Source organism: Delphinapterus leucas, chromosome 1, assembly GCF_059928025.1.
Source record: "Delphinapterus leucas isolate spDelLeu-1000000601 "Yukka" chromosome 1, BTC_Dleu_Yukka2, whole genome shotgun sequence".
Taxonomy (NCBI): Eukaryota; Metazoa; Chordata; class Mammalia; order Artiodactyla; family Monodontidae; genus Delphinapterus; species Delphinapterus leucas.
In genome coordinates, this window is record NC_143129.1 from 108,919,706 (window position 1) to 108,937,973 (window position 18,268).

The window sequence follows — 18,268 nt, forward strand, 5'->3', positions numbered from 1 at the left end:
CGTGCTATTTTCATAGGGATACACTGGCTCCTTTTGAAACCTTTACTTTTAGATTTTAGGAATTTATGAGAGTTATTTTTTTATTTTTATTTTTTGCGGTACTTGGGCCTCTCACTGTTGTGGCCTCTCCCGTTGCAGAGCACAGGCTCCGGATGCGCAGGCTCAGCGGCCATGGCTCACGGGCCCAGCCGCTCCGCGGCATGTGGGATCTTCCCAGGCGGGGGCACGAACTCGTGTCCCCTGCATCGGCAGGCGGACTCTCAACCACTGTGCCACCAGGGAAGCCCTATGAGAGTTAATTTTTAAGGTACATATATAGAAAGCTATTCCTTACCAACAGTGTATTTTTCTTATGAATATATTTTTCTTGTCCCTTCAAAATTTATAAATGATGTGACTCTAGAATTGTACGATTGTAGTTTTCCTTGGAATCAGAAAAACAAATCCAGTTATTTTTGTATTTTCCAGAGTAGTATAACCTTTACTTTATTTTAAAGTGAATAGAGCAAAACAGCAGAAATGTGTAGGGAATCAGACAGCCTGTGATAAAATTCCAGGTGTGCAGCCTCACAGTATGACCTGGGGGAAATTACTCAATGTCTCTTCACCTGAGAAAGATTTTTAACGAACTCCACCTCCACAGTCTGTGACCTGGGGTCAAGTCATCCTTGCCACTCGTTTAATCTAGATAAGATTCTAAACTTTACCTCTCTCCATGTGTCCCTATTCTAATAGTTAGACCTTTGCCTTGACCCCTATTCCAGAATTTGTGTTCCAGTTGCCTGTCCAGCACAGTTGATCACCTCTAGGTCTAGAAACCTGCCCTTCACACAGATGACAATTTTTAGACAGATCTTCCAGTTACCACTTCCAACCTGCTAGTCTGAATCCCAGAATACTATCTCCCCCTGAACTGCCTGATTTTCTGTCAACTTGACTCAGTGATCGACTGCTGCCTTGGACCTCTCATTGACAACTGCTTAGTGAACTATGGCCTGATGCCTAGAAATATTTTGAACACTTGCTGGCATGTCAGTATTCCCAAGTTCTAATCCTATCCCAGTGGATATGTTCAAGACTGGTTCTCTTCCCCTCTCTGGTATTAGAGGGCCATACCCAGCCTACTTCCAAGATGCCAGATGTGTGATTCTGTATTGTATGATCCTACAGCACTAAGAAATTGTTAAATTGTGTTCATTATAATCTGTTTAATAAGATAGGGACTTGGGTGATATAGTTCAAAATGATCTCTATTAATGTAACAATGGTCTAAAGTTTTATAAGAGTTGGTACCTAAGGGACGAGTTTTGTTTTCTAAGAAAATTAATTTGTGTGGAAAAGCTCATTCCCCTAAAACTCAAAAATGGGTTTTTACCTAAAGCTTTTTGGGAAAGTTTCTTGAAGATGCTGACTCTCCACGAAGTTGTTCAATAATAAATTTCAAGAATGGTTATAAACAAACCTACTTATTCAGTATACCTTTGAACTTAAAAAAAACACAAAACTCCTTTTATTGTTTCTTTTCATCAAAAAAAAGTAATCTTACATGGTCTTCCAGCATTTTATTTTATTATTTTATTGGCTGCACTGTGTGGCTTTCAGGGATCTGACCAGGGATTGAACCTGCAATGAAAATGCCAAGTCCTAACCACTGGACCTCCAGGGAATTCCTGGCAACATGGCATTTTAGGCATCTCTGTGTGTAGTGCTTACTCTGTGCTAGGTATTATGCTAAGAGCTTTATAACATATAACCTCATTTAATCCTCACACAAGTTTATTAACCTATTACTAAAGATGAAACTGAAGCATAGAGATTTTAAGTAACTTGCCTGAGGTGACACAGCTAGAAAGTGGCAGAACCAGACAGTTTATCTGTCTCTAGATAGCTCCTAATCATTACATGGAAATAAGAAACACTGAGAAAAAGAGAAAAAAGAAAGGGGGTAAAAAAACCTCAGGAAAAGATAAGGAGTATGTGCAACATGAAGTTTGGAATCCTTATGACATTTTCTGGATTGGTTGGTTATAACTGGATTTTACTTGGGGTAATCAGCAAGGAAACAGATGGGTCCTCTAAGAGCTCTGCTATCATCTGAGTGAATCGGCTGTTTCCTGGATTAGGGTGGTTATTCTTGTGTTCAAGAGAATTGGGAAATATTTAGGACTGGTCTTCAGAAGGAAAGAAACACTACAAATCACCCAATGAACTGTGTTCTGGCAGTGCTACCAGGTCATCTCTTGCTGCATTATGTCTCTATGCAATTTTCCCCTTTAGAGAGCATGGCATATCCCATAAACCAAATTAAGAGGGTAGTCAAACCATATTGTGGAATGCTGTTTGAATACTATGACATTAACAGTTTGTCTGTATGAAACCCTGAGACCACTGTCAGAGGCTGAAAATATTCTCAGTCTCAGGACAAGTTCACATCCTGCTGAAGACCATAATTCACGCTAATAAGGTAATCCCTTCAATAACTCCCATGTGACAGGTTTTATATAATCATTTTTGACACACTTGCTACAGTCATTGTGAGTTCTCAATACAGGTCTTTTATTGCAACCTTTTCATTAGGGGGGATTTCAATTTCCAGAATTTTAGTATTATGTGTCAAGTAAGACAAAATCCTAGCACCAAATTATTATAGGCTATTCTTTTTTTTTTAAAGTCCATTCTACTCTCATCCTCCACTCATATCTGTTTCCTCTGCACTTTTTTTAAAATTAATTAATTAATTAATTTTTGGCTGCGTTGGGTCTTCGTTGCTGCGTGCGGGCTTTCTCTAGTTGCGGCAAGTGGGGGCTACTCTTCTTTGCGGTGCGCAGGCTTCTCATTGCAGTGTCTTCTCTTGTTGCGGAGCACAGGCTCTAGGTGCGTGGGCTTCAGTGTTTGTGGCACCTGAGCTCAGTAGTTGTGGCTCACGGGCTCTAGAGCGCAGGCTCAGCGGCCATGGCTCATGGGCCTCAGGTGCTCCGCGGCATGTGGGATCTTCCCAGACCAGGGCTCGAACCCGTGTCCCCTGCATTGGCAGGCAGATTCTTAACGGGTGAGCCACCAGGGAAGCCCCTATAGGCTATTCTTTTTCCTGAGGAACTATTCCCCCAAAATGTCTCAGTGAATGTACAGATAAGAATAAGGAATGGAATAAATGATTCTGTTTCAGATTCTGAATGTTGCTTTCAAGTTAAAAACTTCTTTAAAATCTATTCTATTCTTATACCTTATATTCTCCTGGCAGCTTCATTTATTCATTCTTTCAACAAATATTTATGAATTACCTTCTATATGCCAGGTACTGTGCTAGGTATTAGAGACATAACAATGACCTAGAATTCTAATTATTCCCTTTTTTCTTTTCTGAAGCATTCCATATAAAAACCAGATACACAAAATACTTGCTCTACTTCATCTTAAGTTTCTGTGTTCCAAAGCTTCCCTGGCACTGCAGTGATTAAGAATCCACCTGCCAATGCAGGGGACACGGGTTTGAGCCCTGGTCTGAGAAGATTCCACATGCCGTGGAGCAACTAAGCCCATGAGCTACAACTACTGAGCCTGCACTCTAGAGCCTGTGAGCCACAACTACTGAAGCCTGCGTGCCCTAGAGCCCGTGCTCTGCAACAAGAGAAGGCACCGCAATGAGAAGCCCGCGCACCGCAAGGAGTAGCTCCCGCTCACCGCCACTAGAGAAACCCTGTGTGCAGCAACAAAGACCCAACGCAGCCAAAAACAAATTAAAAAAAAAAAAAGTTTCTGTGTTCCTTACTCTTAACATCATTTCATAACATTTTGGACATAAAAGGTTCATAATACTTGGTGGTGGTGGTAGTGGAAAATGAGAGAACCATTGTATTTTTTTATTCTAATATCCAATTTGCCTTTTCATAGAAGATAAAACAGAGCCCTGTCTCTCATTTTCGTCTATGTTCTCATGTCTAAAACACAACAGACTTCATTTTTCCTGGAGTACAAACTCAGTCTCCACCTTGCCTAACCTCTACCATAAGCCATCTAGTGGATACAGGCTAAACAGTTTGAGTAAGTAATTCATTTGTCTATTCTTTTCCCTAGGGAAGTTCCGGTGAAACATGGGTTCTTTTTTAATTGCATTATTAATCCAGAGCCTAATGTCCTCTTATACTGTTCACTAGTTCCTTTCTTGTTTCCCATTTTGAAGCTTCAAAGATGCTCCTGATTGGGTCTACTTTCCCAAATCACTCTGTGGTTAACTCAGAGGTCATAAAGTCAAATGCCTACAGGGACCAGACTGGAAAAATAAATAAGTTCTGGGGGCTGGGGCAGGAAAATTGAAGAGTGAGGGGGACCATGGCAAACTGCAGCACCTGGGCCCCCTCAAGGAGGAGGATGTGGTACTCAGTGCCAGCTCATTGTTGCTGAGTGAATGAAAGCCTTGGTTAGCTGATGATCTGATTTTCAAAAGAGTCAAAAATTTGGAGCTTTATGTAAAATGTCCTGATCTGTAAATGTTGGACCAGCCAAACAAAATGTGTCTGCCCAGGGCTGCCATTTGCAACCTCTGCTCTCATTGGAGTTGAATGCAAAGAACTAAAAGCATCTAGCTTTCCGAAATGTCCTTGAAGAATGTAAGTTGAGTTCTGTGATCCAACCCCACTGTCCAGAGAAAAGGGAAAGAAAGACTTCTTATTAGAAGTGTGATTTGATATTGGTCTAATCGGTATATTTTCAGTATTACTAATTAGTAGAGGGACTTTCCTGGTGGTCCAGTGGTTGAGACTCCGCACTCCCAGTGCAGGGGGCCTGGGTTCAATCCCTGGTCAGGGAACTAGATCCCGCATGCCACAACTAAAACTCCCGCATGCCAGAACTTAAAAAAACCTGGCACAGCCAAATAAATAAATAAATAGTAGATTGTCATTCTGCAGTTAAAAAAATATATATAATAAAGTAATCCATCTTTTATGTAATAAAAGGGGGATGAAATATATATTCAATTTTTAAAATACATTCAATTTTGCTTCTATTTATAAAGGAACACTGGCACTGGAAGAATACAATAAAAATTAATAAAAGTGATTATCTATGTGGGTAGGGACAAGGTAAAAAGGCAAGAGTGTGGGAATAAGACTTCTCAATGTATGTTTTTGTTTAGGTTTTATTTTTGAACTAGGTGAAAGTATTACATGTTCAAAAATTAAAATAAATTTTAAAATGAAAGTAAAGGCATTAAAATGTCTTTTTTATTGCAGAGAAATGTGGTCGGTTGAAAAATAGATTAGAATGCATAAAGTATATAATAGGAAAAAATGCTATAAGGGAAGTGGAATTATTAAAGTTTAAGAGGAAGAAAAGGGAACAATTCTTACATTTCTGATAGCTAAAGAAACAATGTTTCATTTTCTCTTCAAGTGGGTGATACTCTTTCAATTATATTAAATCAAGATGGTATTTATATTCAACTGGACATACTTAAGAATTGTGTAACTAATTTATTTTTAAATGCCAATATTTAGAACATAATGCTGGAAATAACTTCCTTTACAATTGTTCAATTTTATGAGAAAAAATTCGTATGCTGACAAAAAAATGAGGAAGATATGCATGTATTTTTCAAAATTCTTTTGGGAATATGTAAACGAAAAAGTCCAAAGACCATTGATCTTGATTTTTCCTATATTTGAAATTACTGGAGCTGCTCCTTTGTCTCTGTAAGACCAAAGTTATGTTATACATGAGGACTGAGAGGCCACAAATTAGCACCTCTGAACACAACCATATGGAGCAGCTACACAACAATTAGTTTTGGATTAGCTAGCTTTTATTTAGAAAAACAAACTTTTAAGTTCCATAAGAATGGCTGCTAGGTAAACAGGTAAATTTAAATGTTTGTAAGGTAGGTCCAGCATAGGACATCAAGAATTCATAGGGCCACTGTAATGAGTGTGGGAAGGAGAGCAAGGTCAAGAGGTAGAAGGTTTCTTATCCAAATTTGCTACAGGTCAACCTGCTTGGACCCATCTTGGGACTCACATAGATGGATTTAAAGCCAAAAGTGCAAGTCCAGTGGTATGAGAGCTCATCAAACCCACCTACAAGGTTCCCAGGATGGACCCTGGGGTAGCTGCTGTTCTACATGGGATGACAAGATAAACTACCCAAGTGAGAAATGAAAATGATCTAAACTAATTTTCCCCTTTCAAATAAGAAAATGTTAACTACACTTAATCTTTGTTGACTCTATATGGAAAATGAACAATCATTTCTTTTCATTTGGTTGAAACTTTGTCCTTGTTATCGGTGTTTATATCCTTTACCATAAGAAGTTCCAGACTCTTGGGTCACTCTGTCTCCCACCCCCTAACTCACTCAAAGCTCTTCACATCACCTATTTTGAATCCCTTTACCACACTCCCCAATTTCTGAGACTCTTCCACTGTGTCCTCTGGAATTCACAGTCCATCTTCATCAAAAACCTTTGTATCCTCAGTCTCTTCTCTGAATATTTCCTTCACCTTCCTGTTCTAAAGCAAAGCTGGTTCACCCCTGGTGGATGCTGTTGTCCCTGCAGCCTTCCCAGAGCCCTTGTACCACTGGACTTGGAGGTGGGAGAGGGATCCTCTTTGCTCTTCATTGTTTCTCTCAGGTTATTCTCCCCACCTCCTATCTAATTCTTCCCCCTACCCAGTATTTGTTTTTTTAACTCATGTCCTCTGATGTTATCACTCTCCTCATTGTGGTAGTCCCCTAACTCGCTCATAGATCACTCTGCCTTATTTCTCAAGGATTTTAGCTTTTGACTACTGGCATCCTATCCAGCATCTCCCTTGTCCTAAATCTTGTTGTTTTTAATATATACATAGATAATCCTCATGATACTCTCTCTTTGACTCTCTTCTAGTGACACTGTATTCCACACTCCTCAGCCATTCACTGCCATTTTCAGATTCTACCCTAGACTTCATCACTTCTTCATAATCTTAATTTCATGCATCCCATTCTAACTACCACATTGTTGTGGTCACTCTGCAGAAGTGAGAAAGATTCCTCTACTTAAATTTTGTGTTGGATGTCAAGATTGATGATGCTACACATGTACCAACTTTTTCAGAGTATGAAAAAGTTTGCTGCATACATAAAGAAGCTTTCTGGGGAGAGCAGGGCAGGCTCCAAACTGATCTGAATATGGCTTGAGGGAGCAGAGAAAGGAGACTTTCTTAGGGTTTATGGTGGCTGGGAGTGGATGGGGCCAGGGTGAATGGTCCTTCACATGGACTGGGTCTTGCATAGTTTGAACTTCCCACTGACACCAAAGGAGCGAGCACCTGGGCTTTCTTATCAGCTTTCCCAGATGTCGGGCACAGAGAAAAGAGAAGTGGTAGGGCTTGATAGCTGTCATTGAGTATCAAAAATGGAGCTAGACCCTTCATGTTATACCTATCTTTTCAGATCATTCCCCCTTGTTCTCTGACTCCTACAGTCCCTCAACCCCACAAGGACTGGCAATTCACTGATCTTACCACCTTTTTCTGTCCTTAATCTCTCCATATCTACTCTTCCCTCATTTTAAACTCCACAGTGAATCATAATCACTCCCTTACTTACATCCTTGACTTCCTTGGTCCTCTCTCCTTGCTCTTATTTCCTTGGTAAAACCTGATTACATAGAATTCTAAGCCGACTCTGAGCCTGCATCCTGGCAGTCAATTATTGCTGGAGGAAAAAAAGCACAAGCACACTGACTTATCCCACTTAAATTTATGACCATGAACTCAAGTGGGCCCTTAATGACATTCAGCAAGCATATGATATTTTTTTCCTAGTCTATTCATCTTTCCATTCTCCTGGATGACTATTCCGCACCTTCGCTTCTCTCTTCACCTTCCCTTGCTCTTCTGAATCTCCTCCCCGCTGATGACCTGACTTCCTATGTCTCTGAGAAAACTGAAACAGTCAGAAGAGAACTTCCACAGATTCCCACCGCCACTTCTACCACCTGCCTGCCAGTTTCCATAGATGAACAGACTGTGCTCCTGTCTATAGATAATCCTTTCATTTGTGTGCTAGATTCTAAACTCTTTCCTTCTCAAGGACACTGCTCCAGCAATTCTCTCTTCTTGCCCCTTCGTAAAATTTTCCTTATCTTCTAGATCATTCTCATCAAAAACAAATATTTCTCCCAATTTTTTTGCCAACCCACTTTTGGCTCCACTTCCACCACCAGTTACTGTGGTAGTGGGCTCCCCATCACCATTTTGGGGCTCCCCTTTGCAGGAAAACTTCTCAAAAGAATTGCCTATAATATTAGCTATCTCCAATTCCTCTCCTCCCATTTTTTTCTTAAACCCATTCCAATCGTTTTTCCCCTTTTGCTCCACTGAAATATTACCAGTGGCTCCATGGCACCAAATCCAATAGTCAATTCTCAGTCCTCACTCACATACTGAGCACTCACACCTTCTTGATAACATTATATTCACTTGGCTTCCAGGCACCTCACTCTTGGCTCACCTACTTCACTGGCTGTTCCTTCTCAGCCTCCTTTGCTGGCTCATCCACTCTCCTGCCTTGAAGTTGCAAGGTTTCCTCCTTGCTTCTCTTCTATTTATACTCACTCCCTTGGTGATCTTGTCTAGTTTTGTGGCTTTAAATATCATTTAAATTCTGACACCTTTCTACTTTTTGACAAATATAAGTTTCTGATGACTTTTAGATCATACTACTGAACTGGCAAAAACGCCTATATATCTGGGCTCCTCCCTTACCTCTTCGGTACAGTTCCTCAGAGCTATCTGTCTCCTGGGCTGCAGTCCTCAGTAACGGGACCGAATAAAACATAACTCTCATCTTTAAAAAAAATGCGGCTATCTCTCATATATCCCTAGCTTGGACCACCCTTCTTAACCCTGGACTCATATGTACAACTGTTTACTCAAGGTCTCCACTCGAATTTCTAATAGATATCTCAAATGTAACAAAGTCCAAAACTGAATTCCTGATCTTTCTCCCCAAAGCAACTCTACCTTTAGTCTTCCTCATCTCCATTGGTTTGTTTTCTTTTTTACATATCACCTATCAGCTTTATTATCCTATTTGATTTTCTTGTTTATTACATTTATTACTTGTTATTACTTATACTTATGTAATATCCACAAGCCCTGGGGTTTTTGTATTTTGCTCAAGTATATAACCAATCAACTAGAACAATGTCTGGGTGCTCAATTAATATTTATTTATTGAATGAATGAAAGAACGAATTAAACCAATACTTATCATACTTAGAAATTACCTTAGTCTCTTAACCCAAACTGAAAATCAATGAAAAACGGGTTTATTTGCCAGCAATAAAATACCACACAGGGTTTTTTAAAATTTAATTTAATTTTTATTTTTTATACAGCAGGTTCTTATTAGTTACTTATTTTATACACATCAGTGTATACACGTCAATCCCAATCGCCCAATTCATCACACCACCAGCACCCACCCCTGCCGCTTTCCCCCCTTGGTGTCCATACGTTTGTTCTCTACATCTATGTCTCTATATCTGCCTTGCAGACTGGTTCATCTGTACCATTTGTCTAGATTCCACATATATGCACTAATAGACGATATTTGTTTTTCTCTTTCTGACCTACTTCACTCTGTATGAGTCTCTAGGTCCATCCACGTCTCTACAAATGACCCAATTTTGTTCCTTTTTATGGCTGAGTAATATTCCACTGTATATATGTACCACATCTTCTTTAACCATTCATCTGTCGATGGGCATTTAGGCTGCTTCCATGACCTGACTATTCTAAAGTGCTGCAGTGACCACTGGGGTGCATGTGTCTTTCTGAATTATGGTTTTCTCTGGGTATATGCCCACTAGTGGGATTGCTGGGTCATATGGTAATTCTATTTGTAGTTTTTTAAGGAACCTCCATACTGTTCTCCATAGTGGCTGTATCAATTTACATTCCCACCAACAGTGCAAGAGGGCTCCCTTTTCTCCACACCCTCTCCAGCATTTGTTGTTTGTAGATTTTCTGATGATACCCATTCTAACTGGTGTGAGGTGATACCTCATTGTAGTTTTGATTTGCGTTTCTCTAATAATTAGTGACGCTGAGCAGCTTTTCATGTTCTTCTTGGCCATCTGTATGTCTTCTTTGGAGAAATGTCTATGTAGGTCTTCTGCTCAGTTTTGGATTGGGTTGTTTTTTGAATATTGAGCTGCATGAGCTGTTTATGTATTTTGGAGATTAATCCTTTGTCCATTGATTCGTTTGCAAATATTTTCTCCTAATATGAGGGTTGTCTTTTCATCTTCTTTATGGTTTCCTTTGCTGTGCAAAAGCTTTTAAGTTTCATTAAGTCCCATTTATTTTTGTTTTCATTTCTATTACTCTAGGAGGTGGATCAAAAAAATCTTGCTGTGGTTTATGTCAAAGAGTGGTCTTCCTATGTTTTCCTCTGAGTTTTATACGTGGTAATAAAATACCACACAGGTTTTAAACCTGTGTCTGTGCTTGGACTGGGGGAGGGGGCGGACAAGAAAGCATCTCTTCATAAACGGAAAGCACTAGAACAAAGCTTAGGTAAAAACCACAGTAATAGTAAGTAAATGTTTGCTTCTGGGGAAACCTTTTGTCAGAGCAACAGGCCCAAATGAGTTCTAAGTGGCCACCTAAACTTTGTTGGCGTCACGTGAAAAGGTGGTATACCGGGTAAAAAGAAGCAAAAACATATCTTCCTCCATTACAAGTTGCTAGGATCAACAGCTGTTTTCCCGCTAGGGTGGCTGTTTTTTCCCTTATTTGGACTTCACTGTCAAAAGAAAGACACCACACCCTGTGTTATGTAGCCTTAACTGAGTAGCTATGCCACGTCCCAGGTCTCCTGTCTTCAGTACTGTATTTAATTCAGTAATATTTTTCTTTTTTCTTTTGACTCAGGGTTCCTGGGTGGGGCCAGGAAAACTCTGAAGCTGTCTGAAAACAATACAGACCTAAAAGGTCAGACTTTCTAAAAAGTACTCAGGAAAAAAGTTGAAGGCCGTTAGAGGACTGTATTTGGCGGGCACGTTGACTTCAGCAGAGGAGAGCCCCGTCTGCGTTCGCTCAGGGGATGCGCCCGCCGGCGCCTCCCGCGGCCAAACGGACCACCGTGCTCCAAGGAGAAAAAGCCGGTCCCCCGGGAAGGAGCCCCAAGCTTCCCTTGAATTTCCACGCAACCCGCCCAGACACGTCCGGCCTGAAGGAGCAGAGTCCAAAGGGAGCGTCAGACCCTCCGGGCGGGGTGGGGACGCGCAGCGTTGGGAGCGGGAAGCCGGGAACAGTCACTCAGGTCGGCGACGTCTGAGCGCCGGGCTCTCCCGTCCGCGGGGCGCAAGCCCTCACCCGGCTCAACCAGCCCCTCCTGGCGCCGAGCGTGCGACACCCCCTCTTCCGCGGCGCCCCACCCCTCCTCCGCACGCCTCCCCTTTAAGCGCGACGCGCAGTTGGATTTGTGTCGGCCGAGGCGAGGCGCGACTCCCTTTTATGCCGGAGACGGCGGCAGCTCTGACAGCCCCGGCAGCCCGGCGAGCAGAGCAGGAGGCCGGGCCTCGGGCAGCCGGCTGCAGTCACCGCAGCAGGGCCGGGGGAAGCGCGGCGCGCGCCGCCGCGGGGGCGGAGGAGTGGGCGGGCCCGGCCGAGCTGGGGGCGGGGGAAGGCGGGGAACCGGGTCGCCAGCGCTCGGGTCCGCCTCTGACTGCGGCGCGGCGGGGCGATGTGTGATTACCATGGCGAGGAGTCTCTGTCCGGGGGCCTGGCTAAGGAAACCCTGTTACCTCCAGGTAGGCCGGCGGCGAGCCCGCCGCGCGCCCTCTCTCTGCGCGGGACTCGCCCGCCTCCCTCCTCCCTCCCTGGGTCCGGCGCCCGCCCGAACCCCGCTGCCCCCTGCCGTCCGGCACCTGGCGGCGCGCCCTCCCTCGCCGCCCGGGCGCCGCAGCCCCAGCCGCTGTCCCGCCGCCCCCCGCATGTCGGCCGCCCCGGGCTCGCCCTCGCGCCCCTCTCATCCCGAGAGCTCCGGGACGTGACCCGGGTGCGACCCTACGCCCCTCGCGTTCGGGGCTCCGCAGTCTGGGCTCGGGACGTGCCGCCGTCTTCTCCCTGGGCCGGTGCTCTCCTCCCCCCTCCGTGGTGGGCCCCTCAGGGCGGCTGCTCTCGACTCTGTCCTGAGTCTTCAGTAGGTGGTAGGAAAGGTGGTGTGTCATTCCTCCATATTTTAGAAAATTATGGTAATTTGTCACGTCAGTGTTTTTCCCAAACCCTGGAGAAGCGGCATGTGCCTCGGGCTGAACCCCTTGGTTCGGTCTCTCCGTCACACCCGTGATTTAAATGGGAGGTAGGGCTCCGAAGCCCAAGCGAGGCGGATGGATGTTTGCGTTTTAAAAGGAAGGGGACAGTGTCTTGGCCGATCTCAGATACCCCAACAATGCAAACGTAATTTTCAGTCATGTCATGTGTACTGTTGGCGTGTTAATTTTTCATGATTTCCCGTTCCACCCTCTGTTCCGCTGCCAGTCTGTCTTCGAACCCTGCTACTGTCTTCATTGTACTGTTGGTCACCAGGGGGACCTAGTAGACACCGTGAGTAGCTGAGCGCAAATCCATCACCCCAGTGGAAAAACAACTACAAATCAATGCCTCGCGTGGGTCTGCAGTGTTGTCTGCATTCAGAGGACAGTATTCCTTTACCGCTTACCTTAAAAGGCTTAAAGATATTGATAGATTATTTTAGGATGGGAATTCATGCTCAGCTGGTGCTTTTATCAATTATTTTAAAAGTTGAGAAGAAAGCGTCATGGGGCAAGTAAATCTTACATTTTTGTTTGGAAATAGCATGTGTGAATCATTACTCTGCAATGAGTGATGTACTGCAAGTTGGAAGCATGATTGACAGCCCATGATATGAAGAGTACAGGAGTAAAACGGAACGTTCTGAGTCTTTGTAGCAGCTCCACCAGTAGTAACTGTGCCTTGAGTAACAGTAGAGCAACCCAGTCTAGAATTCAACCCAGGCCAGATACCTCTTTGTAACCCTTTATGTAAGAGAAAAAAAAAAAAAATCTTTCCAGACTCTGTACTCAAAGTAAGTTTATTGAGATATTTTAAATGTTTTTTCTTAACTAAAACTATTTATTTATTTATTTATTTATTTATTCGATTTCGTGGCAGACTTTTAGACTGTGACTCATTTGGTTCTCACTGTTCTCCACAGGTGTGGTTGTGACTTTTTTGGCACCATAGTACAAGAGCTTTCAGATTGGCTGAGTTAAGATTAGTTTTACAAATAGTTACGCTTCTGTTAATGGGAAACATTTGGTGTTTCTGCCTTCCTGAATGTGTGCATCATTATCTATTACCAAATTAAGGTAAATGCAGGTTTTAAGTATTTCAAAAGAATTTGGGGGCATAGTGGTATTTTAGTAGGCTATTTCTATATAAAATAATGATTAAGTAGAAATCTTTATTGATTATAGTATTATATTTGAGATAAATAAATTTAAAACTTGGGAACCGGGTGCGCTGGTGTTTTAAACATTGTCTTGGTATTAGTATTTATTCTCTTTATGAATTTCTTTATGAATTTTCTTGTTAGTTGTCCCTCACCATACTGTTTCAATTTAACCAGCTTTAAAAAAAAGGCCTTCAGGTTACTCGTGTCATGCCTTCTGTTCTCTATTGCCTAAATGCCTCACCTTATGTTTTTAATACTTCCTCTACCATTAGGTGCTTCAACCTTGAAATTGTTTTAGGTGAAGCTAAAATAAAATATTTTAATCTAAGACTGTTATACAGCTAGCTATTCAGTTTCTCAGCCACTGAAAGTTGAATTAACATATATAGTACTCTTATTTTTATATTTTTATTGTTTTCTTTTTCTTGAGAATAAAATCATGTTCCTTTGGGAACAGCATGAGGCTTGAGGCATTAGGACAGAGCTGAGTTTTGTTCATTTGTACATCTGGTTCATTATGCCCTTGAAAAAATTTCACAACTTTTCAGCTCTATAGTTTCCACATCATGAAGTGGAGAGTGTAGTTCTTAGCTGAGTAATCACATGAACGTAGTGAGGATTATCTAGAGGAAGTTAAATCTATTTTGTGACACCTTTACTACATTTTTTAATAGAAAAGCATATGAACTTAAGTGGTAAATACATATAGGTAAATATGTTAAATTCCTTCAACCAAAGGTCCCTGACTTTCTACCATCCCCCTTTTTATTTATTGAGTATTTATTTATCTGGGGGCATGATATGACTTAATTTTATTGACTCCATTATTTACTTAATAAATATTTGTTGGATGCCTCTCACATGCCAGGAACTGTGAGGTGGTAGAGATTCTAAAGGAGCTAAACAGAACACCTTTGTGGTTCTCATGCAGCTTAAAGTCTAGTCAGGGAGACAAACATTAATAAAATAATCTTAGAAATATATAGTGACATGAGGCATCACCTCACACCGGTCAGAATGGCCATCATCAAAAAATGCACAAACAATAAATGCTGGAGGGGGTGTGGAGAAAAGGGAACCCACTTTCAGTGTTTGTGGGAGTGTAAATTGATACAGTCACTATGGAGAACAGTATGAAAGTTCCTTAAAAAACTAATTATAGAACTCCCATATGACCCAGAAATTCCACTACTGGGCATATACCCAGAGAAAACCATAATTCAAAAAGACACATGCACCCCAATGTTCATAGCAGCACTATTTACAATAGCCAGGACATGGAAACAACCTAAATGCCCATCAACAGAGGAGTGGATAAAGAAGATGTGGTACATAGATACACTGGAGTATTACTCAGCCATAAAAAGGAACGAAATTGGGTCATTTGTAGAGATGTGGCTGGGCCTAGAGAGTGTCATACAAAGTGAAGTAAGTCAGAAAGAGAAAAATATCATATTTTAACACATATACGTGGAATCTAGAAAAATGGTATAGATGACCTTATTTGCAAAGCAGAAATAGAGACACAGATGTAGAGAACAAATGTCTGGATACCAAGGGGGAAAGGGGGGTGGTGGGAGGAATTGGGAGACAGGGATGACATATATACACCACTGATACTATGTATAAAATAGACAACTGAGTGGAACATACTGTATAGCACAGGGAACTCTACTTAATGCACTGTGGTGTCCTAAATGGGAGGGAAATCCAAAAGGGAGGGGATATATGTATATGTATGGCTGGTTCATTTTGCTGTGCAGTAGAAGCTAACACAACATTGTAAAGCAACTAGACTCCAATAAAAATTAATTTAGGGCTTCCCTGTTGGCGCAGTGGTTAAGAATCTGCCTGCCAATGCTGGGGACACGGGTTCGAGCCCTGGTCCAGGAAGATCCCACATGCTGCGGAGCAACTAAGCCCGTGCGCCACAACTACTGAGCCAGCGCTCTAGAGCCCGCAAACCACAACTAGTGAGCCCGTGTGCCAAACTACTGAAGCCCGCACGCCTAGAGCCCGTGCTCCACACAAGAGAAGCCACCGCAATGAGAAGCCTGCGCACCTCAACAAAGAGTAGCCCCCACTCACTGCAACTAGAGAAAGCCCACGTGCAGCAACGAAGATCCAACACAGCCAAAAATAAATAAATAAAATAAATAAATTTTAAAAAATTAACTTAAAAAAAGAAATATATAGTGACAACAGTAAGTGTTACGAAGGAAAAGTGAAGGAACGAAAGACTGCCTGAGAGGAACAGAACAGTTTCTCTCTTTTAAAAAGTATTTTACTATGGAAATTTTTATATATACATAAAGCAGAAAAGAATAATGAACTCTCATGTACCTTATCACTTACCCTCAACAATTATCAGTATTTTGTTTCATCTCCCCTCCCCCATGTCCTCTTTCCAACTAAAGTATTTTGAAGCAAATTTCAGGTATCACATCATTTCGTCCAAATACCTCAGTATGAATTTCTAACAGATAAGGATATCTTTAGACATAATACCATTATCACGCCTAACAAAATTAATAACAGTTCCTTATTTTCTCTCACTGTCCTCCTAGATATGCATTACCCTGAGAGGACTGACTAAATTCAATTTGCCATGGGGTGGGTTTACTATGATTTGAGAGGGTCTCTTGGTAAAAACAAAACAAAAACCTCTCCGCTTACCAGCTTGTTCCTACCAGAAGTTCTTTCCAGGGAAACTAATTCTCATTTCAGGTTTTGGGAGAATGTCTTAGAAAATGTCTGGTTTAATTAACATTTTCATGTAAATGTAATATTTTAATTTAAAGTGAGGCAGTAATTAGTCAACAGATATAAAAGGTCTTGTTTTCTTTGGAACTAGGAGGAGGGGTGAAGAGTATTGAATGTCAAAGATAGGGGGAAGAGATGAAGGGCCCAGCAAGAAGAGAGGGAAGTTGCAGACACCAGCTTTGTATACTTGCCGTTTTGCTGTTCATCTTCAAGTGGGTGGAGTCAAAAAGTAGTTTTGTCCTGAGGTGTTCGGGCCTTAGGGCTTGCAAGTTCCTCTTCCTACTGCAATTTACAGGGAAAAAAATTTAAGCAATTAACTTAATTATAAAGGAGCTTCGTTCTCAGTATTTCTTTAATCCAGATATCACTGTGATGATTGATAATGTTTCTAGAAACCGTAGTATTATGCAATTATGATAAGTTTTCAGCTATAATATGGCTTAAATAGGCATTTATGGACTAATGTGGGGACCTAAGTACTTTTTGTAGTTTTGTTTATATCGCAAAAGAGATTCTACTGCTTGTGAAGAAAAGAACTGATATGGTGTGTCCATGTAGTAGAATATTATTCAACAATAAAGAAGAATGAAGAATTGATACGTGCTATAACATGGATAAACCTTGAAAACACTGTATGAAAGAAGCCACTCACAAAAGATCACATATTCTGTGGTTCCATTTATATGAAGTGTCCAGAAAAGGCATATCTATAAAGACAGAAAATAGATTAGTTGTTGCCTAGGGCTGGGAGGGTTGGGGGGAAATGGATATGAGGTTTCTTTTTGTGGTAATGGAAGTGTTCTAAAATTGATGCTTTGCACAACTCTGTGAATATACTAAGAACCACTGAATTGTATACTTTAAATGAATAAACTGTACGGTTGTGAATTATATCTCAATAAAGCTGTAAAAAAAAAAAAAAAGAAAAGAAACTGAGTTTATCCCATTCATGTGGTCCTTCTTTCTGACTCTTGTAGATTCCACTAATGCCAGCTTTTTGGTGCAGGGAGTACTTCATCCAGAGGACTGGTGCAGGCACACTGTTTGCCTTTGCGGCCTCTCTGTGAGCCAGGAGGGATTGTGATATCCCACAAGCATTTACCTGAGCGACAAGCAGCTCACGGCCAGGCAGTATTCTCAGAGCACACTAACTTGCGGTTCTGCCCTTCCTAGCTATTTTGTTGAAAACTTACCTGGGAAATAGTACTTCCTGGACTAGCTAAATGTTGTGGCACATTGAACGGAGTAGAATCCTGCCGATGAGAACAGAATCTGTAGGTGTTAACCAGTTTGGACCATTTTTAGGCAGTGTTTTTCTTCCACACACCATTGTGATGATACTCCTCGTGGCCTGCATGGTGACCCAGAATGACACCTGCGTTTGTCTGTTTTTAGCATCATGTTTTCTACAAATTAGGATCCACTTTGTTTGGTGTTTACTCAGTCTGAGTGGGACTGATAACACAGCAGCCCTATAATTCATTGGTTTTACTTTTTAATACCTTCTTCCTTCTCACTGTCATTAAGTCCTGGAAGAATGAAAGTTAAGACAATTTAAGCTAATTCTCTATACTTAGATTAGACACATTTTCCATTCCAGTTATTCTGCCTGCATGCCCTGTTACATATAAAAAGCTGGCCCAACTCTAATGGAATTTGAAGTCTGAGATTCTTGGGTACTTCTGAAGGTTTTTCAAGTCCTTTAAATCACAAAAGTTTTAGATTTCTTAAGGCATCCTCTTGACTAACAGTTTCAATATGTGTTCAGTAGGGCTGTCATGAATGGATGGATAGATGGCATGTTCTAATCCGGGTGTTGGCACTTGTTTAACATTTCTGATACTTGCCTGGCTCTTTGACTTACATTAGTACTAGTCTTCAAATATGACTACTGTAGATAGTTTGGTTCTTTATGACTTCATGTGGATATTTTGCAGGATTTAGTGCCAGATAGGGTTACTGATACAGATTAGCTGGTAATAGTGACAATGTTGACAAATATGGTAGTAAGACTAATACAGCTTTTTGCTCATTTTCA

General features: G+C 41.5%; 1 protein-coding gene across 1 annotated transcript in view; it reads left to right on the plus strand.

The window, feature by feature from the left end:
• Positions 1–11,678: 11,678 nt before the first annotated feature.
• DIPK1A (divergent protein kinase domain 1A) overlaps positions 11,679–18,268 on the plus strand; it is a 118,742-nt gene continuing 112,152 nt past the window's right edge. Inside the window, exon 1 of the mRNA XM_022553422.2 lies at positions 11,679–11,800. Within this exon, the coding sequence (XP_022409130.1) occupies positions 11,747–11,800 (54 nt within the window). The 5' untranslated portion in view covers positions 11,679–11,746. The remainder of the gene's footprint in view (positions 11,801–18,268) is intronic.